At 44.1% G+C, this 11,440-nt stretch overlaps 1 protein-coding gene across 1 annotated transcript; it reads left to right on the forward strand.

The window, feature by feature from the left end:
* The first annotated feature begins 1,041 nt into the window (after window positions 1-1,041).
* Window positions 1,042-10,095, forward strand: si:dkey-110g7.8 (GTPase IMAP family member 8). The gene is made up of 6 exons (XM_037793028.1): window positions 1,042-1,749; window positions 2,538-3,093; window positions 4,432-4,529; window positions 4,629-4,760; window positions 7,086-7,676; window positions 7,795-10,095. The coding sequence occupies exons 1-6, from the start codon at window positions 1,719-1,721 to the stop codon at window positions 7,866-7,868; spliced, it is 1,482 nt and encodes a 493-aa protein (XP_037648956.1). The 5' UTR covers window positions 1,042-1,718; the 3' UTR covers window positions 7,869-10,095.
* Window positions 10,096-11,440: the final 1,345 nt, after the last annotated feature.

Below are 11,440 nucleotides of genomic sequence, written 5' to 3' on the forward strand. Positions count from 1 at the left end.
TCATGTCTTTTATATTATAAAGCAGGTTTAAGTGCTTTATAAATACTGTTAAACTATCAAAACGCTCAATATACGAAGAAACACACACAGCCCTTATTCAGAAATTGTGCGTTTGAAACAAGCCGTTAGGATTTCTGTCCATTTGTGATGTCACAAATATACAATATTTAGACCATTAAACAGTTTTAAACGTAAAAGTACTAAATGTGTCCCAGTTTATTTCCTGTTTCAGTGTATGTGAATGGCATCAGCTGACAGGATGTAAACATGGACCCAAGCTGTTGCTTAGCAACGCAATTCCGCTGCCATTCCATTGAAATGCGCTAAAACGGAGCATTTCAGATGGAGCATGAATACAGGTATATTCAGACAGACAGTATGAGAAAAAGTATGTGTTTTTTTAACATTAAAGCATGTAAACATGTTCTAGTAGAAATACAAAATACAAGCATGAACCTGAAATTGAGCATGATATGGGACCTTTAATAAATGTGTTTAATTCAATCAAATGTTCTATTACTATTTACGTGACTCTTGTGATCCTCCATAAAGGATGAGCTCAGACATTCGGGGTGATTTAGATCAATTTCAGCTCAACTTCCGGTAACACTTTGTGCACTATTGCCGTATGAATCAGTACATATGAAAACCAACCGGTTCCTACTGGCACTAAAATGTCGGTACAGTAGGAACAAGGAAGTAACAATTTGGATTTTTTTTAGAGGAAAGAACAAATAAGGTGTACTGTAAGGCTGTATTATAAAGTGTTGCCCAACATCCTTCAGAAATTGACTCACACTAATGTGACTATGTGCTTTGAATTCAATGCGATTAGAGGCTATTTATGGGGGCTTTTATGTATTATGTAAGCTGTGGCTGCACATCTTATATCAATATTTAAATTTATTCATGCAGCATGCATCCCCTCCCTGCCTCACAATGTTTCTGTGTCTGCAGGCATCATATAAATAGTTGTGTGTTTGTGCATGATGATGCAGCAGCTGGGGAATACATCCAGCTGTAAACAGAGAACAGAGTGCTCTCTCTCTCTCTCTCTCTCTCTCTCTCTCTCTCTCTCTCTCACTGTCTATCCATCCTTCTATCTGTCCTCCTGACTGCAGTCTGCATACAGTGCCACGCTGCTGCTGCTGCTGCTGCTGTGTGATACGAGCAAGTGGGAGGAACAGCTTCCTCTGTTTTGCCTAAAAAAAAAATGACGAGACATCTTCTTGGAGCTGCTGCAGCAGGGGTGGATTTGGCTTCCAGTCTCCTGCATTGCACAATCTTTCCTCTCTGCTTGGACAGATAAATAAGACAAAAGACAGAGCGCTGGGGCGAAGAGGAGAAGAGGAGAGCAGCAGCTACAGAGGAGAGGACGGAAAAGAGCCATAAGCGGGGGTGAGGGGGTGTGGAGGATAATAGATTAAAAAAAGAGAGAGAGAGGGAGAGAGGTTGAATGGCAGAGGAGGTATGAGGAGAGAGAGAAAAGGAGGCAGGGGTAGACACACAGGGAACAGAGGATAGAGTGATTTGCACTGCAGTAGAATGAGGGTTAGAGAGAAAGAGAGAGCCGAGAAGCATTCGAGCTGCCAGCCTTTCGCACGCCACTCGGGATCCGTCGCTTTCTGAAGAGGCAAGAAGAGGCATCCACCGTGGAGGCGAGAAGGAGACGGAGGAGGGGGGCCGAGGAGGAGGAAGCCAGAGGTTCCACACACAAGATGGCTGCTGTGTCCTCTGCCTCTGACACTGGTAAGTGGGTTTTCATCCTTTGCACACCTCACCACAGGCAGGTCATCACCATTCATTCATTCATTCAGTCAGTCACAGCATCCGGGGGGGTAGAGCCATTTCATAATTTGGACCAAAACATCCTCAATGCTTCTGAAACTGTTGCTTGAGTCAACTTCCTGTGGCTCACATGGAAACTGTCAGCATGAGTAATGAATCAATAAACTTCCCCTCTATGTCCTCCCACTCTTGTCATCCGCATACAGAGCAGGCGTCATTCTCATCCTCTGAATATTCATGTTCTTCTGTGATTGCCGTTCCATCAAAACATTCATCCTCTTCTACTAAATCATATTCTGTCCACATGCCATTCTCTCTCTGGAAGGAGGCCAAGGTTCCTCCTCTCTGACCCAATTTTTTCCAAAGGCTAAGGACAGAGGAAAACAAAAGAGGAGGCATGCTGGGAGGGAGTGTTAGGGAGGGGAGAGAGAGAGAAGGGGATAAGGACAAGAGTGAAAGAGGAGGCGGTTAAGGAGCAGAGGTATAAGGTAACAAGGAGCTGAGATAAGAAGGGCAGAGGAAATCGAAGGAGAGAGGACAGAAAGAGGGAGAGTGCACGAGTAGGAGAGCGATGTTGAAGTGGAAAGAATACAGAAGCTTCCTCATCCCCCAAAAAGCACTTTGTGGACAAGACAATAATTTAGAAGAGATTAAAACAGAAGATGATTTCCTCTGAGGGCCAACTGCTTCATGTAAGCAGTCAGGAAATGAAGTCAACATCTTCCAGTCTAATCTTTCTGTTTCAACAGGGGACCCCAGGGGCCGCCACCCCCCTGAGCGCAGACTGCTGATCCTGGGAGGGCCACGGTCTGGTAAGACCTCCACCGCCAACAGCGTCCTGGGGGACGAGGTCTTCGACGTCGGGACGGAGACCACTCACAGCAACGTCGGCCAGACGGAGATCTACGGCCGACGGGTCACCGTGGTGGACACCCCGCCGTGGGCCATCCCCAGCGACCCGGACGACAGCGCAGAAGCCGACGACAACGACAACGCCGGCGCAGAGTCGGACAACCCGTCGCGGGCCCCAGCGAGCCTGGACAGCGAGGGGCCGTGCATGGGGGCCATTCTCTGCCCTCCCGGGCCCCACGCCATCCTGCTGGTGGTGTCGGTCACCCAGCCCTTCGGTGACACGGAAAAGAGGGCCGCAGATGAGCAGCTGGGGGCCCTGGGTGGAGGGACCTGGAGGTACTCCATGGTGGTCTTTACTGGGGTGGACAAGCTGCCAAAAGGGGTTTTCATTGAGGAGCACATAGCGAACACTGGAGAGGCCCTGCAGTGGCTGGTGGAGAGATGTGGAAGCAGGTACGAGGTTTCTCTTTTCCTCCCTCTGTCTTTGAGTTCACAGAAAGCCGTCTCTAAACAAAGTCGATGTTAATGCATCAAAAAAATCACAAGTAATTACTGGATCTCGTGGTTTGGAGCAACAGCGTAGCAGCAGTTAATAGATAACTTAAATGGGAACATCAAAGTCTGTACAGGTGTTGGGGACTACTGCTACCTATGTAAAACAAGTTGTATAAAGTCTTTCGTGGCTCCAAAAGGAGCTGCGAGAAATCTGATAAACTGCCTCAAGTGATATCACTTGAGTCAGCGTCTCTCGGGGAATAAGACTATAAGTTTTAAAATGAACAACATCTGCGCAACATTTGCCGCTACTGGCATAACAGCCAAATCTCTGATTGAACTGTTGGCAGTCGAGTTGCATTGTGGGTAATGTAGGTGGAGAACTATTTTCAAAGACTTCTGTATCTGTACACATCTGATCTTTAAAAGGTGCAGTGTGTAGGATTTGGCGGCATCTAGTAGTGTGGTTGCAAATTGCAACCAATTGAGTACCCCACCGCTCATTCCTCAATTTCCAAGACTGCGGTAACGTGAGCCGCCGAGTGCAAAACCGTGGTAACGTCGTTCACCTCGCTCAGAGGCCATCCTTACCATAATAACATTACTTTAGAAGCAACAGAGGTCAAACTGCGGTTGGCGGAACAACGGTTTTGCACTCTGCAGCTCACATTACCGTAGTTTTACAAACGTGTCGGAGAACTACAGTGGCCTTCAGGTGAGGTAAAAACGCGAAAGTCTCTCTCTAGAGCTGGTGTTTGGTTTGTTCATTCTGGGCTACTGTAGAAATATGGCGGAGCAACATGGCAGACTCTGTGAAGAGGACCCGCTCCCTATGTAGATATGAAGGGCTCATTCTAAGCTAACGGAAACACGATTCTTAGTTTCAGGTGATTATACACTAATGAAAACATCTTTATGAATGTTATATTTAATTTCTGCAAATAGATCCCCCTGAAATGTTACACACTGTTCCTTTAAACCATCACATTTTGTTTGCATTGATTTAAGCGGTACTCCAGCGATTTAGTATTGCATTTCTGTAAAGTTATGGGACTGACGAGAGACAGATTAGGGCTTTAAGTCTCAAACCCAAACTGTGATAACCCCGATGACATCACTATGACATCACCGGGGTTATTTTTTACAATTTAGGAACGCTCCCTTCAGAACCGCAGAAGACTTTATACAACTGTTTTCACAGGCTGAGTAGGACTCCTCATGACGAATAGAGTGAACTTCATGTGTAAAATTGGTGGAGTGCTCCTTTAAAAATGTGTTTTTGTTTTCCACCTGCAGGTACCACGCCTTCGATAACACTCGGAAAGACACAGAAGACAACACACAGGTACCCGAGCTGATGGAGAAGGTGGAGGAAATGATCACTGACAACCAAGGTTTGTTTTTCACATCAGGTAATATTGTTGCATTATTAATGAATACGCTAATTGTGTTGATTGAAATTCAATGGGTGATGTATTGTTGCTGTCGCGCAGGCTGGTACTTTGAGGTGAATGAGTTGATTTTACTGGAGGAGGAGCAGGCCAGGAGAGCTCTAGAGGAGGAGAGGATGAGGATGGAGGAGCACGCCAGGCAGAGGGACCAGATGATCGGAGGGCCTCCCAGAGGTATGAGTGTGTGTCTCAGTGTGTGTTAGTGTGTGTAAGTGAGTGAGTCATGCGGTGGAGAGGAGAGATGAGTGCACGCGTCGTGATGCTGCTCAAGACAAAAACAAAACTCCAGAATTTGTGTTCTAGGAAGCAGCTTACTTATTCTAGTCAATCAGGTCATTTGTATAGCCCAAAATCGCAAATCACAAATTTGCCTCAGGGGGCTTTACAATCTGTACAGGATACGACACTCTCTGTCCTTTACAGTTCGACCCTCTCATCGGATAAGGAAAAATTCCCCCCCCAAAAAAAAAACCTTTTAACAGAGAAAAAGGAAAAATTGGAAGAAACCTCAGGAAGAGCAACAGAGGAGGGGGACACCCTTCCAGGATGGACAGATGTGCAATAGATGTTGTGTGTACAGAGTAACAACGTAATGAAAATACAACATAGACAATCCATATGACAAAAATGAATACATATAATGTGAACATATGTGAGAAGGTGGATCCAAGAGGATGTCAAGCAGCTTCCCGGCGTCGCCAAACAGATAGAGCCAGAGCAACACGACCTCCTCTCCACAGCAAAAAGATAAGAGCCAGAGCAACACGACCTTCTCTACACAACAAATAGATAGAGCCAGAGCAACACGACCTCCTCTCCACACCAAAAAGATAAGAGCCAGAGCAACACGACCTTCTCTACACAACAAATAGATAGAGCCAGAGCAACACGACCTCCTCTCCACACCAAAAAGATAAGAGCCAGAGCAACACGACCTTCTCTACACAACAAATAGATAGAGCCAGAGCAACACGACATCCTGTCCACGCCAAATAGATAGAGGCAGAGGAACACAGCTTCCTCTCCACGCCAAATAAACTCGGAAAAAAAAGTTTTGAAATTTGTGTTTGGTCGATTATTTCTCTGTTGTTACAATGCTAATTGGCATTGTATTTTACATCGTTGGAAAGCCTGTTTATTTCCCTTCACAATGATGTCCAACTTGTAAGGATCATGCCTTTGTTTGATGAGCAGCACAGCTGATTATGTGGGTAGCGCTCAAGACAAATTTGCCAAAATGCTCTGCCAATGGTAAACAGTGTAGTCTCTTGTTGGTATTGACTCTTGTTTTGAGTTGTTTGGTGGATTGGATGATTGAACTCTCTATCAGTAACAAGGAACAAACAAGATATATTGGCTATTTTACACTTTATTCATTTAATACACTGTTAGGAGCCTCAGTAGAGGTGGAAGATCCATACGCAGCCACAACAGCCTGGCACCTCCTCCTCATGCTGGTCACCAACCTGGTCACACGTTGCTGTGGGATGGCATTCCATTCTTCAACCAGGATGCAACTTGGTTTTGCAGACAGCAGTTTCAACTTGCCTTATCGTCGGGTGTGCCTGATACAGATTAGACCAATGTGGCATGCCAATGCTTGCATTGGTAAAATTCTCTGCCAATGCTAAACAGTGTATTCTCCTGTTGGTACTGACTCTTGTTTTGAGCTCCAGGTGCTGCCAATCAGGTGCCTGATGTGCATGGGGCCTGTTGGGTGCTGTGCCCTACTAAAGTGATCATTTGGTGTCTGCTACAAACATCAGCCTGTCACGTTGATCTAATCTGGATAATGCCCGTGCGATAAGTCAAGTTGCATCCTGGTTGAGGAATGTAACGCCATCCCACAGCAACGTGTGACCAGGTTGGTGACCAGCATGAGGAGGAGGTGCCAGGCTGTTGTGGCTGCGTATGGATCTTCCACCTCTACTGAGGCTCCTGACGGTGTATTAAATTAATAAAGTGTAAAATAGCCAATATGTCTTGTTTGTTCCTTGTTACTGATAGAGAGTACAATCAACCAATTCACCAAACAACTCAAAACAAAAGTCAATACCAACAAGAGAATACACTGTTTACCATTGGCAGAGCATTTTGGCAAATTTTTCTTGGGCGCTACCCACATAATCAGCTGTGCTGCTCATCCCACAAATGCATGATCCTTACAAGTTGGACATCATTGCGAAGGTAAATAAACAGGCTTTCCAACGATGTAAAATACAATGCCAATTAGCATTGTAACAACAGAGAAATAATTGACCAAACACAAATTTCACAAGTTTAGATAGAGCCAGAGCAACACAACCTCCTCTCCACGCCAAATAGATAGAGCCAGAGCAACACAACCTCCTCTCCACCATGGAACCTAGAGAGAGGACCAGATTTTTTATTATTTTTGAGAGGTTAAATCTCCTGGAGGACACAGCAAACAGTGTTTGTATTCTTAATGGTTTCTCATTCTCCCACCATCTTTCTTTGTCTGTCTTTCTGGATTTACAGAGTTGAGGCTGCTCTTGTTGGGCTGGAAGGGTGTTGGAAAGAGCTCGGTGGGGAACTCCATCCTGGGCCGTCGGTACTTTGAGTCGGGCCAGGAAACGGAGCTGTGCCTTAGGAGGCAGGCGCTCGTATCCGGCCGGCGGATCACAATCGTCGACACCCCCGGCTGGGACTGGTTCTCGGTGAGGCGTACCCCGAAGCGCATCCGGCAAGAGTCCCAACGCGGAGCCGCCCTCCTGCGACCCGGACCCCACACCCTGCTGCTGGTCCTCCCCGTCGTCTCGTCCCTCACCGCCAGGAAGAGGCGGACGCTCCTGGCTCACATAGAGACTCTGTTCGGCGACAGCGCGTGCCTCCACACCATGGTGCTGTTCAGCTGTGGTGACTGGCTGGGCCGCACGCCCATCGAGGAGCACATTCTCAGAGGCGGGAGGGAGCTGCAGAGACTACTGGAATACTGCGGGAACTATTACCACGTCCTGGACAGTAAGATTCCTGGCAAGGACAGGAGTGTGTCAGTCCTGCTGGATAAGATGGAGGAGATGATCAGAGAGAACGGGGACAAGGCCTTCCTCCCAATACAGACCGAGTGGTGTAAGTCACACGAGTTCATTTTCATATCGATTTTGCAAAGTGTTTTAAGTTTGTGTGTCTAATCACTTTAAATGTGATATCATACATCTGTCTAATATATGTGTGTTGCGTTTGACAGTGAGCGAGGAGAGCTCCTACTCTTCTGACAACACCGAGCCTGAGGACGACTGTCGAGGATGCCAGCTACAGTGATGCCATCGCACTAAAAAGGAAAGTGTACCGGCTCTTTATCCTTGTTCGGAGTCCTCAACAGGCCCACCTCACATAACCTAAACCTCATCTAGATATCCCGCTCCAACTCCCAAGAGTTTTAGGGGAAACCGACGGCTTGGAAAAGGTGAATCTCGACACGAGTCTAGCTCTTTGTTAGAAAAGACCGAGCTGATCGCTGAGCAAAAGCCTCGACCTGGACTGAAAGCGCAAACTCTCCTCAAAACCCCCAAGAGGAGGAGAAATATTCTGCTTCTTGCTTCAAGGGGACCAGAGCTCGGTCCCTGTCCATGAGCATGTACACAGATATCAACTGCTGCTAAAGAGACCCTGTTTCAACACTGCAGAGTAAAGAATTACTCGTCATTGTTACTATGAGTTCAGACCGCACTGATAACAAGCTGAAAATCAAAAACCAAAAGAAGACAGTATTATCACGGGCAGTCAGATTTGGCGGTAGGAGTCACTTCTGCAGTAAGTTTGTCACTCTGGGTTATTGGGAGACAAAGAGTAATGGTTGCGTCCGAAATTACACCGGTACTCGGTATCGGCCGATACCCAAGGCCCAGCTATCGTATCGGGACTGAAAAAATCAGATTGGTGCATTCCTAACCACGACAGCCCTAAGTCGACATAAACTACTGCTCGGTGCGTCTGAAAAGATCCATACTACTGTTTATTCGTTGAACGATATGTAGTGCGCAGTATGCGATTTCGGACGCAGCCAATGACTCGTATCATGAATTTGGACCGGACTTTACAATATGGTCATCCCCTTTCTACATCAAGTGCCATTTCTGTCATTCACTTCGAAATTAGTTTGAATCGAAAAAGAAAATGGTTTGAGCCAAACGTGCACAGTGTGACAAAAGATAATAATGTGTACTGAAAAAAAGAATTGTTTGTGCACTGCGGTATCATAAAAAGTACACATTGAGACATGAGTGGTATTAAAATTCTGGTCATTACCGTTTGATTAGTTTCTGCTCAGGGAGTCAGGGTTGAGTTGCTTCCTCCAGGGCAAAATCTGGTGCATTTACAGAAACGCTGATTAATGCTGATTGCTAAACTGCAGACGTAAGTCACATATTAATTCAGAGGGATTTTTTATTTATTTTTTTCCTGTGAGTATTTGCTTTAGTTTGCTGGAAGTAAACGACAGTCGGTGTTTTGCAGTTTGGTTGTAATTGGTTCCCCCTTTGGTCGCTGAAAAACTAGATCCATCTGCAGGAGTAAATATGTAGTCATTCTGAGCCCTCCTCTGCTGTAGCGTTCACGCTCGCGAGGACCGTTACAGTTAAATTGAAACTGTGTGCAGTCTCAGATCCCTGGTGCACCCAGTGCATTTATCGACAAGGTAGACTCAGCTACGTGCCTCAGCATCAAAGCGTGAGAGTGGGAGTACTGTGCAGCCCTGCGGCAGGGCAGTATCCTATAGGCTACATCAAGCTTTCGCATGCTACAGAAAAAAAACAACATAACCTCATGAACCATTGGAGCTCACACAGGGCTTTTACTACCTTTTTCTACATCAGTGACACATCTGTTCCTGACATCAATAAAAAAAAAATTTAAAATATATATATTCAGCTCTCAGAGGCATGTTAAGACAACGCATGCAGATAAACGAGTGCCTATAGAGTTGAAGGCAACCTCACTTCATGTTCCTCTGACTCTTGTGAATTTCTGGTATGACATCACATCCCTCTACCTTTACGACTGCAAAAAAAAAAAATTAAAAGTGGACAATTCCCACTCTGGAAGGTAGAAAATAAAGCATATATAATATGTGACCGACACCACTGCCATGCTGTTATTTTCTACAAATGATGTAGCCTATAAAAGAACCCCTGACACTGCTTCCTCCCTATGCTTTACTGACTCTGTGCTTCATCTAGTGACGTAGGCTATACCGCAGCACTTTATGTGACCAGCATGACTTTACAATTTGATATGAATTCTGTCTCAGTCTTAGAGTCCCACTTCACCTGTGAATATTATTGTATAAGCCGTGTGTATTTACAGTGTAAAACACGTTACATTGTACGCTTTTAGCGAAAGCATTTTTGCACTGTGTAAGTTTTACCACTTAACCGTGGCCAACGTGATGTTACTTCCTGTGTGGTCCGTCCTATAAATGGTGATTGCGTCATCAGTACTTTGCTCATCCCCCAGACAACAATAAAAGATATGGATATATTGTTGTGTATTTTTGGCGTACATGTTATTATTTAACAGTTTTTTTTTTTTTTAAAGCTGCAGTGGGTAGAAATGGAGCAAATATGGAAATACCAATCGCCGCCCAACAGCTGGAACAAACTTTCTCATTTTACAGCTAAACAGTTGAACTAGTGGAAAGCAAACATCCAAAACACACATTTAGATGTTTATTTTACTACTTTGTCTATTTGCGTCTGTAGATTTCTCATAAATTCACCTAAAGTTAGCATTACATAATGCCTCATTTGCATATTTAAATATACAATTTCAGAAAACTTGTAATACAAAAATTAATTGTCTCAATGTAAGTAATAAACAGGGGAAGTTTCATGGTGGTATCTAGTTAATTTTTGTAGGCTAGTGTCTTCAAAATGTATGAAATTTTACAATACATATCTTTAAAGGCTGTTTTCTCTAAATGAGTTTTTTCTCAGACTTTGAGCCAGAAATCTCCACTTAAGTAGCACTCATATACCAAACTCTCCAGTTTCATTCCCATCTATAGTCTGAAGGTTTTTACAGAGGGGTTTTTTCACATATCATTCATAGCATGATTTATACAACATTTTATTCCTAAAAAATATGGCGAAAATAGATTTTTTTTTTTTTTTTTATGGCTGTTGACAGTATTTTCTGATTTATGGAGTGATTAAAAAAATATATACAAAATCCACTCTGTAAAAACCTTTAGCTCTCATGTCAACAAAATGAAACAATCATTTTGAATCTGGCTTTATCCAATGTTCAGAATTCTGTTCTGGAAATGTATGAAAATTAGCGCATATTTCATAAGATAATGCCCCATTTGCACATTGAAACATACAATTTCAGAAAACTTGTAATACAAAAAAGAATTGTCTTATTGTAAGTAATGAACAGGTAACCTTTCATGGTGTCTATCTATTAGTTACAGTTTTTACCCTATTCACTTGGGCTGTCTCCTCATAATTTGTTGTGTACTTTGTACACAATTCTAACTACGTCCATGTATACTACATGTTGTGTGCTGGGAGTAGTAATTGTGCAGAATTGTCACTAGGTGCCACTGTAGCAAGCAGACCATACCAACAGAATACTAACCATAAGGATAATTACAGAGAAAAAATAATAGTTAAAACATAATACATCTTGAGTTTTATCTTTTATGCAATTGCAGACAAAAAAGGTTTTCTTCAACTAAGGCTCAGGCAGTACTAAGTACCTCATAGCCAGTAAAACAAAAGCCTTTTAACCCCTTAAACAAATCAATTTGATGTTTATCTTGCCAAAGAAATGTTAGTACATACAGTAGCTGTACTGTGCCTTTTGTTGCCTTATACTGTGAATATGTTGTT

The sequence above is a fragment of the Sebastes umbrosus genome, chromosome 14 (assembly GCF_015220745.1).
Source record: "Sebastes umbrosus isolate fSebUmb1 chromosome 14, fSebUmb1.pri, whole genome shotgun sequence".
NCBI lineage: Eukaryota > Metazoa > Chordata > Actinopteri > Perciformes > Sebastidae > Sebastes > Sebastes umbrosus.

What these genes read in the sequence shown, in the direction of transcription:
- si:dkey-110g7.8 (XM_037793028.1), top strand. Translation starts at nt 1,719, where the DNA reads ATGGCTGCTGTGTCCTCTGCCTCTGACACTG. An exon ending in GTGGAGAGATGTGGAAGCAG is followed by an intron (nt 3,094 to 4,431) that starts GTACGAGGTTTC and finishes TTCCACCTGCAG; the next exon opens with GTACCACGCCTTCGATAACA. An exon ending in CCCAATACAGACCGAGTGGT is followed by an intron (nt 7,677 to 7,794) that starts GTAAGTCACACG and finishes TGCGTTTGACAG; the next exon opens with TGAGCGAGGAGAGCTCCTAC.